At 38.1% G+C, this 13,924-nt stretch overlaps 1 protein-coding gene and 1 non-coding gene across 4 annotated transcripts in view; one reads left to right on the top strand and one right to left on the bottom strand.

The window, feature by feature from the left end:
- Window positions 1–788: 788 nt before the first annotated feature.
- On the top strand, window positions 789–894 carry LOC145599933 (small nucleolar RNA R71). The gene has a single exon (XR_014104179.1). It is a non-coding gene; the product is annotated as a small nucleolar RNA R71 (small nucleolar RNA).
- A 4,177-nt stretch (window positions 895–5,071) lies between these two features.
- LOC145598175 (cleavage stimulation factor subunit 77-like) overlaps window positions 5,072–13,924 on the bottom strand; it is a 30,915-nt gene continuing 22,062 nt past the window's right edge. For all 3 annotated transcript variants that reach the window (XM_081654491.1, XM_081654490.1, XM_081654492.1), the window contains 2 exons: window positions 7,892–8,113; window positions 5,072–5,467 (listed from right to left, as the gene is read on the bottom strand). In XM_081654491.1, coding sequence (XP_081510617.1) covers window positions 5,304–5,467; window positions 7,892–8,113 — 386 coding nt within the window. In that variant the 3' untranslated portion in view covers window positions 5,072–5,303. The remainder of the gene's footprint in view (window positions 5,468–7,891; window positions 8,114–13,924) is intronic.

Consider the following 13,924-nt stretch of genomic DNA (forward strand, 5'->3'; position numbering starts at 1 on the left):
GCCTCTCTCTCTCCCCTCTCACCCACGGTCGGCCACCCCTAGTGGCTCACGTGGTGTTGCGGGGTGGTTCTTGGCTAGTTCATTGTTCGTTCATCTCCGTAGAAGGTCGATAGAAGGGTTCTTTCGCGACTAACTAGCATTAGTGGAGGTCTTAATCTGTGCCCGTGGACCAAGTAGAGGAATCACGATTGAGGTTCTTTATCTCCCCTTTTGTTCTTGCTCGATCACCGTGGAATCACGCTTCAAAGGTATAATTCTTACTTCTTTATGTGTTATGCATGAGATCCTTGGTTTGGTGCTATGTGAATATGATTCATGTTATTTCAGCAATTAGTACCTATAATCTCCTACAGTATCATGGTCATATGACCTACAACTTTCACAAAACAAACACCCATGTGGCATGTTATATAATTATTAGATGTAGAAGGAGAAGAGTTAGAATTCATACCTCTCCCCTTAGATTGGGAGGGATGCTCTTGTTGTGAAGTGGAAGTCTCAAGTTTCTCCTTGATAGATGTCATCTCTTTGCCAAGGTTGGCGATTTGAGACGTCAAATTATTGATGGCGTTGAGGTGATCGACGGAGTAAACCGCATTTCCTCCTTTGCTTAAAGACTCCCTCTCTCCTTCTTGTCAATCCATGAGGTGTCTCACCACATCCTCAATTATCTCTATGACTTGCTCCTCCATTTTTGTTCATGATCGGGCCACCCGCCCGCATCCAAGCTAGTCTTTCCTTGTGGGCTCAAGCCCCCATAGAAAATTTGAAGCAATTGGTATGTCGGAATGCCATGATGAGGGCACTCCCTTTGATATTCTTTGTATCGTTCCCATACTTGGTATATGATTTTACTAGCCTTTTGACAGGAGCCTTGGATCAAAGCCCTTGCCTCGGCCGTCTTCTTTTGAGAGTAGAATCTCCCTAAGAAAGCCGTGGTGACCTCGTCCCAAGTTCTCAAGGAGTTAGGCCTCACCTCCTTCTCAAGCCATTCAAGAGCCCTTCCTATCAAAGAGAAAGGAAATAGCTTTAGTCTCACAAATTCTTGAGTTACCCCATTTACCTTGATCGTGTTGCAATATTTCTCGAACTCGTTCAAGTGTGCAAGAGGGCTCACATGTTTTGCTCCACTATATTGCCTCCTTTCAATCAAATTTATAATCGCGGGCCGAATCTCGAAGTCTTTAACTTGAGTAACGGGTGGAGCAATGCCATTTGAAGCTCTATAAGCTCCTAAAGTTCCCAACTCCCTTAAAGGTCTTTGAGATGGTGGATCTGGTCACCCATTCGATCTCGATCCTCCTCGAAATTGGTCTCTCTAGTTGGGGAAGTAGTCAACGGCCTAGTTAAGACTCTTCTTCTCCTTCTATAAGTTAATTCAGCCTCAGGATCGTAAGACACCAAGATCCTGTTATGAGTTTTGCGCATACACTCTCAACAAATGCAATTAGTAACAAGGCTACAAGTGTAGCAAAAAAGAAACACTCTTTTTGAATTTTTGTTGTTAAATGGTGAAGTAGACTCTAGTACTCAATTAGCAATCAACAACACCGTTCCCTGGCAATGGCGCCATTTTGATGGGCGTTAGAACGGTCGCACATTCCACACTCAATCAAACACATTTATTAACAAACACCCTACAAACCAAGCATAATTACAAGTAAGAGTTCGGTCCACTAGGAACGGGATATGGTTGCTAAGGATCTTAACACTTAAGCTAATTCAAAGTCTATGGTTAATTAGGGTTCGTCAAGTAGAAAAAAAAACTATGATTCCAAATCGATGGATTAAAGACACTAGGGATTGGGATCCACTCAACCAAGGCAATTACGCAAACGGGGAGTAAAATAGACAAGGTATAGCAAGGACTATATGTAAAATCGACCTCATGCAATTAGAAAACAACTCACACTACTAAACTTAGATTCCTCATCAGTCTAGCAATAGATGATACACAATCAAATTGCAATAGGTAATGACATACTCAATTTACATTCCCATGTCAAACTAAGCATAACATGCTATCAAGCTCCTAAGTCAAGGGTAACTGATCCTATCATGAAGAACTAACAAGCAATCTCATATAATCAATTTAATTGCAATACAAACATCAATGCTTCTCCCACATTTGCATAATTAACCCAAAAGGTTGAGCTTCACCCAACCCCTAGCAAGAAGACTACTCACAACTCATGTTTATCCACATTCAAACAAGTATTAGGGTTCTAACTTCTTCAATAATTGGGTAAAAGTGATTAACAATTGAAATAACTATCATCCAATAAAAAATTAGCAAGAACTAAAAAGATTTAAATAACATGCAAGAACAAATAAAATCAGAAATTGAATGGAGAAAAGTAGAAGGAAGTTACAAATTGAAACTTGAAAATGTTGAATACAAAGTGCTAAATCTTGAGGATGAATCTTGAAACCAACTATTACAAATGATTAATTTGATGAAAACTAAGCTAAATTAATGTTTCAAACTAAGAGGAGTTTCTAAAAACTAGGCTATTTCTGTCTAGCTTACAAATGAACTAAAGGAGAAGTATTTATACTCCCCGAAACACATAGGGAAATCCGTCAAAAGAAAACGGATTCCCAGCGAGGAGCGTCCGCTCCAAAATGAGGAGTGCCCGCTCCACAGCCAGGAGCGCCCTCTCCAGCTTGCTGCACAACCTTTCCAGCTGACTTCAGAATATAGGCAGTTTTGAAAGGTTGGGGAGGAGCGCCCGCTCGCTCCTCACGGGGTGCACTTGGCAGAAAGTTTGGAGCGCTCGCTCTTGAGAGGTGCGCGCCCGCTCCACCTGGAGCGAGCTCTCCTTTCTCTAATTTCCTTGCCTTGAACACAATCCATGAATCGAATGCTTGCCAAATTGAGTCAATAAACCTGCAAAACATGGAAAAACACAAACCAAGAGTGGGCAAGGCCGAGAAAAACATTTTCATTCAAAAACGGGTTAGAAAGAGGGGAAATGAATGCAAAACCGGGTTTAAATTATCATAATAAGTGGTCAAATAAACCACTTATCACTTACCCTTGCTATTAGTTTATTTAGACCAAGATAGATTTATCTTAATTGGTAGGATGGACGATGGCCTATCAATGATCTTAGGAACAATGTCAACTTGCTTAAGAGAGCAAAAGTCCCCTTAAAACCATCAAGGAAAAACATAAGAGTGAGGGAAGTGTTGGTAGTGCAAAATAAAATAAAAATCAAAAGATAAAAAAAAAAAATAATAAATAAAAAAAAAAAATTCAAGCTTTTTATAAATCTTTCAAAATTGTCTATTGAGGTTGACGAACTATCAGCACCACCAACTAAATAATAAATCTTCCCAAATTGTAGAACCTCTAAAATGGTATAATTTAAAGGAATTTTAAGAGATGGAATGAATGCAATTTTTACAACAAGGCAATAATGGTATTAACTTTTATTGGCACCCTTTTTAAATTAGGGAAGTCTAAGTGGCAATGCCCGAAAGGGGTATGCGGATGGGATTTGTGCGTGATGAGAATCGAACTACGAACTTTAAGGATGTGAGGCGACCTCTGGACCACTGCTCCAAGAGGTCTTTCTCACTTACATAACTTATGGAAATTTAATGTATTGTCACTTTAATATATGCTATATCATCTTTCAAATTTATTTAATGAGTCATCTTTTTTTTTTTTTTGTTATAATTTTTCTTACATCGTTTTTTGTTATAATCATAACTATTAAAATCTTGTTATAAAATTATAATCTTACGATTTTACGATTTATGTATGTCCATTTGATTCAATTTGCGATTCTACTTGATTTTTACATATTTCTCTTAACTAGCGAAAACCTTAAAAGTTTAAAAAGTCTACAAAGTTATTTATAAATATATGATGTCTATTATTGGTTTCTTAGCGGGTAAACAACTACAGTATTATCTATTAATAATAAGGTTTTGAACTTAAAATTCAAATAAATTTGAATATGACGTCTCGATTAAGCATGTCCGTAGCTTCTTACGAGCTCCTTCCAATTCAAAGTAGAATCTCGATTTTGATAACTTTGGTGATAATGCTACTGCATCTAATGTGTTGTAATGGATATGACTTTGGTTTGGCCTTGTGCGATCATCATTGCATTGGAAAAATAAAGAGAATACTCAACCCACTTGAAAGACAACCCTTAAGTGTAAGGGGTGAGGCCGGTTGTGATTAGATGCATAAATAATTATGTGCTCTTCTTAACTATTGCAAGGAACAATAATTATGATTAGATCGAGCTATATTCATCAACTTAGTCAAATAACCAAAGGCCACAAGGCTACTACCAGATGGTAGATGTATAGATATCGTTGCGCAATTAGGAGTAGCCTTATTTATATGCAGACAACGTATAAATTTCAACATGGTATGGCAACAATTAGCTTATGTTACAGAAATGCACTACAAAACTCCATTAAGTCAATAAATTATTTCAAGAATTGATGAGGTTCAGGAAAAAATTGCAAAGCAGCACAAAATATTGTTCACGTTTTAAAGGTAATATGTAATTTTTATTTAAACTTTTCATTTATTTATTTAATAAAAAAAATGGTTAATTATTGATATTATAATTAATTATGTGTATTTAGGATTGTGTTGCAAAAGGTGGATGGCAAGCTATTCTAGGGACGTAAAGAAAACAAAACATGGAATGTTATGTCTAGTTGGCTAGTTGCTCCTTTGATAAACCTTTCACTTTTGTTAAGGTGTTTTTTTTTAAACAAGCAAGCAAGCGGGATTTTATTATAATAAATCCCCCGCCAAAGTTGTTAAACATTGGGGAAAAGAGGACAAACAAATACACGCTCCGATGAGTTATAACTTATACGTATTCCAATAGACAACACTATGAGCAAGTACATTCCCACTACACTTAACATGCATACAATTAAAGGAAATATTAGGAGTAAGCCACTTGATTAAATGATAGTCATTCTTCCTCTATTTCTTTAATGTTGGACAACCAAATAATCAGTCTCAACTCTAAACTCACACATGGATTGCTTTCCTAAAAATTATGAACCTACTAACCAAAACAAAGCTATGTTGGCATCCAACTCACACTTGAGCACTAGTCAATTTTCAACGGATTTTAAGATATTTGACAAGTATTGCTAAAAAAGAGTGCAACTGCTGATAATAGATTATTAGAAGGATAACTGAATCAATTACATTATTAGGGGATTATAAACTATTATTAAATAAATATACATAATGTAAATAAAAAGAAAAACTAGTGATACAAATGCTAATTGTACAAAATTGCAGTATCAAGCTATCAGCTAGTGCTCCCAGACTGTTCTCCAGAAAATGCACTGCCATAAGACGTTGATCCCGTTTGTGAAGCTGATCCTCCACGAGCTTTCTGCAATTGGCGCAATCTGAAGGCATCTTTGGGAAGAGGTGCGCTCTGAATTGAAGCAGTTTCATCATCATCTTGTCCTGTAAAAAGAAATCAACCATATATATTGATCCCGAGCAAGTTAATATGTATAAAGCTTCACAAGTATCACAACGATCAGCTTGATGAGTGCTACACTAATACTCAGTATGGGTATTCACACTATACCAACCACAACCATTTACATAATCCAGCCAGCAACCCCAGGTATCAAAATAACCAAATATCAGTTCTATAGGAGCTTTTAAACCTGTGGCTCTTGAGCAACTAATGAAACCATCAATACAGGGAAACTACCTAAATTTGGATACATAAGACTAGGTTTCAAATTTAAAGACAGCTGAGAAACCTGCATCAGCAGTTTCTTCATCAAAACTGTAGATACAGACCTATGTTTGGTTTCAGCAAGGTTCAGTATCTAATTCAATGCATTTGAATTTTGAGTACATAGACCCAGTTTGATTGACTTGGTCTGTTTCTAGTAATCAGTTTATGACAGATATATCATATGAACTTCTAGTTCAGCTTATCAACGAAATAAGAAATAGTTGTGGTTATTTTACACTATCTCATAAAAGCAGAGATATGCTTTGAAATGGAATGAAGAGCTTTGTGCCATGTGCAACATATTGAACAAAACGAAGAACAATAAAAAAATAAATAAAAAAAATACATTGCAGGCAAAACTAACAGAAAAATCAATTAATGTGAAACTGACTTTCTCCTATGGAGCAGCAAGCATTATTTATTCTCATTTCTGAGGCACCTATAATCCACTGAAACAATAAATTTACTTAGTTCATTGATAAAAGACCATTCTATAGGCATAAAAATATTTTAATACTCACATTTATCATCCTCAATAAACACAACTTTTGTCCTTGATTAAAAGTAAGACATCTGGATTTCAAATACTCTCCATTCTTGAAAGTTTGACTCAGATTCCCATTTGGGGTGATTCAGCAAGTTTGACTTAGTTCCCTTTTTCTACCTTACCTCACACTATTTTACACCTTTTGCTTCACTGTTTCTTACTTTATCCACCTTTCCCTTACACTTACCATGTTTAACTTCATCTTACTTTAACCACCTTTTTCTTACACCCAAACAATAGCCTACAGTAGATGAATCAAACTTCGGAGAGTATGAATTTTGACGTCTTGTCTATTGTGTCTTATAAGGCAGCACAAATGGCAACTGGAAAAGTGTTCCATATTTGAGAAAAGGAGACTTTGACTGATTTCAATGGTAAAATGTAATACTCCTTCCGTCCCACAAAAAACTTTCCCTTCTCTTGGGACACTGTTGAAGGAGTGGAAGTGCATAATAAATTAGGTAGTAGATACTCCTTCCGTCCCATTATTAAGTGTCTGTTTTCCTAATTGGGTGTCCCAAATTTAAGTGCCTGTTTCTATTTTTGTCTCATGTATAATTACCCACATACCCCCACTGTACCTTTTAACATACTAAACTTCCTTATAAACCCTATAAAATTGGTGCCCACATGTACTTCACACATGTTTTTTCATTATTGTCTACTAGAAAACAAAATATTGTACTCTTTATAATTATTTCCAATGTAGTTCACATGCTTTCTATATTTCCTTCATTTACCTAACCCATGAAATATGAGAAACGAACACTTAACTATGGGATGGAGGGAGTACAATTTACCCCAGATTCCCATTTGGGGTGATTCAGCAAGTTTGACTTAGTTCCCATTTACTACCTTACCCAACAGTACTATTTACACCTTTTGCTTCACTGTTTTTACTTTATACACCTTTCCCTTACACTTACGTATAATTTCATCTTACTTTAACCACCTTTTTCTTACACCCATGAAATATGAGAAATGAACTCTTACCAATGGGAAGGAGGGAGTAATATTTATTGATTTTTAGTTGAACAGAGAAGTTAAAAAAAAAAAAATATAAAGGGAAAGTAAATCATTACTACATTAAGTGGACCAAATTCAAGGGAGGAATGGGAAGATTATTAAGGGACAAAAAAAAGAGAATGGGATGTTTTTTGTGGACTTCCATACCCTTATAATATTTCACATTCTATGCCAGAGAATGCATCATTTGTCCAAGGTCCAAGATAAGGTTCTGGGTCTTAGAAGCAACCTTTTAATACATTGCCAGTGAAGCTAATTGACATTGATACAACCACTATCCCATTATTTTTTATTAGAATATATTTCCTGAAAGTTCTGGTGACTTAATTATCAGCTGCCCTGTGGTAAGCAATATGTCTTGATGATACAAGGGAATGAGAAATCATGCATGTTTAAGATGCTTGTAAAAATCTTCTAAGCCATGTCCATTCTTATAAATCTTGCATTTTACACAAACATAGAGAGGCGTCTTAGCAAACATTGATTTCACACAGACATAGTGAAGCATCATAGCAAACATGCATTTTACACAGACATAGTGAAGCAACAAAATTTAAAAACATACTCTCCGCATCTTTCCTCTTTCCAGATTGTCTATCTCTTGCCATTCTCACAGATGAACCACTAGGAGCTGGACGGGCTTTTTGTGTACCAGAAGGCTCACTTATACCAGAAGCAGCTGCTGCAGGTACTTGACCTGCTGAGGGCATGTGCTTTGACGCCTGTCCGGTTACAGGGTTACTTTGCAAACATATTGACAGCACAAAATCTACATCTGGTGCAGGACCTGACATTTCAAAAAATAAACTTTAGTTGTGGGGTAGCCTACAAGTTTAGAGGCAATGACAAAACAGCAACTAGTAATTCGAAAGGAAGCACAAATAGGCAGTATGCTGAAACTGGCGAGCACAAAATGTTACATGTAGACAGAAAGCACCAGTAAACAAAATTCCCCCATTCCACAAGTCAACAACTTGGCAACTAATAACAGGTCACCAGATAAAACTCCAGCTAAGAAAGGTAATTCATAAATATAATCCTCAAATTCAGTTTCTTACTTTTGATCCACCCTCCCACAATTCCCAACCTCATTAAAAATAAAAAATTAAATAAATAAAATAATTAAAAAAAACACATGCTATAGTTTGCTCTTCCATATTTTCCTCAACTAGTTAAACACTTACCTACGGCTTTCAAATTCAAGAAAATAATCCTCAAAACCAGAAGTCTATGTTGATGATACGATCTTAGTTCCAAGGAGCAACTAGGTTGTAAAAACCTTTTGGTCAATTTTTTTCATATTCGCCCAAGGTTTTACTTTTTTCACTTTCATTTTCAAGCGCTTTATATCATTATATATCCAGCCATAAAGATGCATATCCATTTAGGTTATTGACTATGATCATAAAAGACTTCTCATCTAAATAGCCTTTTACTACAAATCCTATTACACCTTGTCATCTTTCCTAAAAAGCATTAGGATCAAAATTACTTACCTAGTTTTGGAGGCTCTAATTTAACATTTTTAATTCACGCATTTCTTCCTTTCCCAAACTCATCTTCCAAAGAACTAGAAGTTCAACTTATATCAACCTTAAATTCTTACTCGTTTTTAAATCCCAAATGCTTATGCACCTCTTACCAATGGAGTTTGTGAATAGTGGCTGATTTCTTAAATAAATCACTTATCTAATACGATTATTAAGCAATCTTCCCTGATCAAAAAACGAGTTTAATTGAAAATTATTCCTATGCATTTGGCACTTTATGGTCCAAAAAAGTGAAAGTACAAAATAAAAGACCGAAGATTCTTTGTTTTTGAAACCGAGGATTAAGAATTGCGTAAAGATTCAAAACCCTCAATTAACCAACACTTGTGCAGATGAAGCAATTGAAAAGTTGTATACTGACATTATAACTCGTGTTAAAATTCAAGAAAGTTTTAAAGGAGTGGTTAAAACGTTGGAGCAAAAAAACATAAAGGTTTGAGAAAACTTTAGTAAAGGAAATCAATACAGTTCATAAAACAATAGTGGGATAAAATAATAAATAAAATAAGATAATTAATATAGAAAGTATATATATAACGACACATTTTTGACATGAAAATTTCTCCCTCCACACCGCCCTATCCAACACCATATTTTCCTCAATACCCAAAGCAATCATGTCACCCCAATCACATGTTTCAAGTTTTCTTAGGTCTTCCCCTACCTCTCGCGATCGCAACACTTTGTAATGAGTGTCATTTATGGCACTATTTGGCTTCTTTTAGGATGATTTCCATGCTATTTTATAGCTCTTTTCCTTAGTTTTCCTTAGTTTTGTTCTTTATGTCTTTAGTTTGTGCCTTCCTTAGTTAGTTTTCTTTCTTTGTGCATTTCTTTGTTTATTTGTTCTTTTTCCCTTTTATTTGCTTGTTTTCGTTTGTTTTCAGGTTATGATCGTGTTTCCAAGGATTCCCGAGCCTTCCTCTCATAATTCTCATCAATTTGGATGCCTCATGTTTGTCTTTTGGAGCTTAAGTTTGAAGGAACGCAAGGAGCAAGTCAAGAGATCAGTGCACGCATGAGGTGGGGGCATCATCTTTGGCATGAACCCACCAAAATATCCATTTCAAGACTGCCTACCTTAGTGTTCATCATCATCACCAAGACGAGCGCAGGAGGATAAGCTAGGACGAAGAAGAGAGGGGGTGCCCTACTGCGAGGTGCGTGGCTGGGCGCGCGGCCACCCTGGGTCTCTGTTCCGTACGCTTTTTCCCGCGGCCGCGCCTCTTCCTTGATGCGACCGCACCTTCCGGGGTTTCTTTTGGGACGATCTAACTAACTCTTCTTTTGTATCTTTCCTATATATAGTCTTTCCTTCTATTTTTAGAGTAGACAAATTAGATATACAATTCATTAGAGAAATTTTAGATCATATTTTTAGAGAGAGAAGTCTCTAAGTTTTTAGAGAGAGAAGTTCATGGTGTATTGTTGATGATTGAAGATTTCTACATTTCCTTTGATTTTTTATCAAGTTTGTAAGGATTCCTTTTCTTCAATTCAATCTATAGTTTGATCTTAGTTTGATTTCATTTGCTTTATTAATTGTTCAAGTTTTTTTTAGAGAGATGGAAGGCGCGGTGGGGGAATCCCCCCTGTGACCCCCCCCCCCCCCCTTATTAAGCGGACCGTTTCCCCCGATTGAAGTTTGATTGATTTGTGTTTGATCTTAGTTTGTTTGATTTGATCATGATGAACTTGTTGATTAGTGTTGTTTTGATCTTAATCTCAATGGCTAGTGAGTAGATTACTTGCTAGGGTAATGATGAAGCATATATGAGTAATGGATTAGTGCTATTTGGGGATAATTGATGGAGTTGATAATGTGATTAAATTTGGTTGATGATCATGTGCGTGTGTGTAATTGATTAAAGATTGGCCAACTTTGATTATTGCACTAGATTGCATTGTAAGTTCACATTGATACATACCATTGATTTGTGGCTTGCATTTACACGATTGAGGTGTCTTATGATGTTTCCTAGCTAGAGTTTATCGTAGTTGACGCTAGTTAGACCTCTAGGAGAATAGCTTGATATGCTCTATTGGTTACATGTTTGATCTTCTCTCACATTGCTTGACTTAGTCAATTTGACCTCCCAATTAGTTGAATCCATTATGACTACATGTGGATCCCGAGCCCTAGTGCTTATTACATTTGATTTCTTCTCTTTTATTTGTCGTCTTTGTCCTAGCATAGAATTCACACCCTATCTCTAGACTTCGGAATAGCTTGACCATAGATAATAGACAATAGCCCACCATTCCTTTGGGTTCGACCCTCGATTTACCGTTATACTTGTGTAGGGGTGTGTTAAGTGTTTATAAATTTTGTTTGGCTTTGGGTAGGGGTTAGCCTCAACGACCTAGCTTCGACTCACGTCACTTTGCAATTCTTAAAGCCTCCTTACCAGACAACACTTGGTCTCCTTCTTACATGGCTAGACTATCTTAAACCATCTTAAGTGATTATCCCTCATCTTGTACTCAATCGATGTAACCCCTACTTTCTTCCTAATTATCTCATGCCTCAGCCGATTTTAAGGCAAAGGAAAAAAAAAATGGAAATAAATTTCAACTTCAAAGGATCGTTTAGTAAGTGCGAGAGTGAGATACTGCTAGGACCTGGATCAGAACAGAGCACACACCAAGCACACAGAATACAATAGAACAGGAATGGATATGTTGTATTGATAATTCAGGGAAAATTAACCAATACAGCTCTCCTTCTTTTGAGAGGAAGGAATCTCTCCAACAAACTAACTCAATCAGAATATTTTTTTGCATACCTCTTCTATTACAAAAACTCCTATATATAATCAAATACTCAGCATCTAGCCTCTTCTAACAGCTAAGAATAACAAACTTATTCTCATAATTACTAAAGTACCCTGAAACCTCATAACAAACTCTTAACAGAATTTCCCACTCTTCCTCAAGTTGCTGGAATCCTCTTCTTGGGCTTCCTTCGAGCATATGTGATTATGGGCCTAGGCTGACCCCTTGCAATACCCCCTTCCCAAACAAGCACCTTGTCCTCAAGGTGGAAAGAGGGAAACCTGTCATCAATCTCAGAGAATTGCTCCCAAGTGGCCTCAAACTCTTGCAACCCTTTCCATTTGATTAAAACTTCAACAGCATGCTGAGAAGACCTCACCCCCAACACTGCTTCAGGTTCAACATCAAGGACTAAGTCAGAATTAAGCTAAGAGGGAAGCTGGGTAGGTAGGTGTCCTGTTCCTATGGCTTTTTTCAGTTGTGAAATGTGAAAAACAGGATGGATTCTTGCAGAATCAGGCAACTGCAGCCTGTAAGCTACCTGTCCAACCCTTTGCAGAACAGGGTAAGGCCCATAGTATCTCGGGGAAAGCTTCTCATTCTTCCTCTTTGCTAAGGACTGCTGCCTATATGGTTGTAGTTTCAGATACACCTAGGGATGTCAATGGGGCGGGGCGGGGCGGATGTTGGCCTTCCCATCCCCATCCCCACCTAACATTTTCATCCCCATCCCCATCCCCATCCCCGCGGCGGGTCTAATATTCATCCCCATCCCCGCCCCGGTGGGTACAACTCCAAAACCATCCCCGCCCCACCCCCCCACTTGGATATCCATCCCCGCCTAATCCCCACCAAATACCCGCCTAATCCCCACCCAAGATCCACCAAATTTCCGTGTCTCAAATACACAATCCTACATAATTAATACGGATTATAATATTTAAAAAAAAATTCTTAACATTACACACATTTTTGTTTATAATATAAGTGTAGTACAAATATTATAATTAATATTTATTTCACGTAATTATTTTATAAAATAATATAAAAGTATATAGATGTGGGTATGAGGTGGGGATGGGGCGGGTACGAAGTGGGGCGGGGCGGGGATGGGACGGGTACAACTTAAAATCCACCCCCGCCCCATCACCCATGGCGGGTATCGTTTTCATCCCCATCCCCGCCCCACCACCCGCCAAACCGAGACCCATCCCCGCCCCACTGGGGCGGGGATGGGGCGGGTCTCCTACTTGACCCGCCCCACTGACATCCCTAGATACACCAAATCCCCCACTTGAAATTCACCATCTCTTCTACTCTTATCTTCATATTGTTTCATGTAACACTGTGCCTGAACCAAATGATACTTCAATTCATCCAGAATAGCATCCCTTTCCAGCAACTGATCTTCAACAGAAGAGACACAAGTGCTGCCAGGAGTGAAACGCACCAAATGGGGAGGATCCCTGCCATATAAAGCCTTAAAAGGGGTGCAATGTGTGGCTGTGTGGAATGCCGTGTTGTACCAATACTCAGCCCATGGCAACCAGGCTGCCCAACTCTTAGGCTTCCTGTTCACAAAGCATCGAAGATATGATTCCACACCTTTATTAAGGACCTCTGTCTGACCATCTGACTCGGGGTGATAAGCTGTACTTCTCCTCAGAGTGCCTTGAAGCTTGAACAACTTAGACCAGAAAATGCTCCTTGTCTCGATCTGAGACAATCGATGAAGGAACTCCATGAAGTCGTACTACTTCTTTCAAAAAACAAAGAGCTACCCCTTGAGCAATAAATGGATGCTTCAATGGTATGAAATGCCCATATTTTGTGAGACGATCCACCACCACTAGAATTGAGTCCCATCCCCCCGACTTAGGCAATCCCTCCACAAAATCCATGGAAATGTCCTCCCAAAGTCGGGAATAGGTAAGGGTTGAAGCAAACCTAAGGGTGAGAGGGTGGAAACCTTGTTCTGCTGACAGACGTGGCATTGCTTGACATAGCTTGCCACATCGTGCCTCATACCCAACCAGTACCATTCTGCCGCAAGACGCTGATATGTTTTCAAATCACCAGCATGCCCACCCACAGGTGAGTCATGGTACTCCTTGAGCAAACGAGCGCTAGGTACTACAATTCTGCCCTAATATTTCAGCACTCCGTTGTCCAGAGAGAACCATTTCGGAGCTAACTCCCCCTTACTCAATTGAACAATCAGTTTCTGTAAGCCCAAATCCTTGTCAATCCCAGCTTACTCCACAAGATGTAAC

The sequence above is a fragment of the Chenopodium album genome, chromosome 20 (genome assembly GCF_948465745.1).
Source record: "Chenopodium album chromosome 20, dcCheAlbu1.1, whole genome shotgun sequence".
NCBI lineage: Eukaryota > Viridiplantae > Streptophyta > Magnoliopsida > Caryophyllales > Amaranthaceae > Chenopodium > Chenopodium album.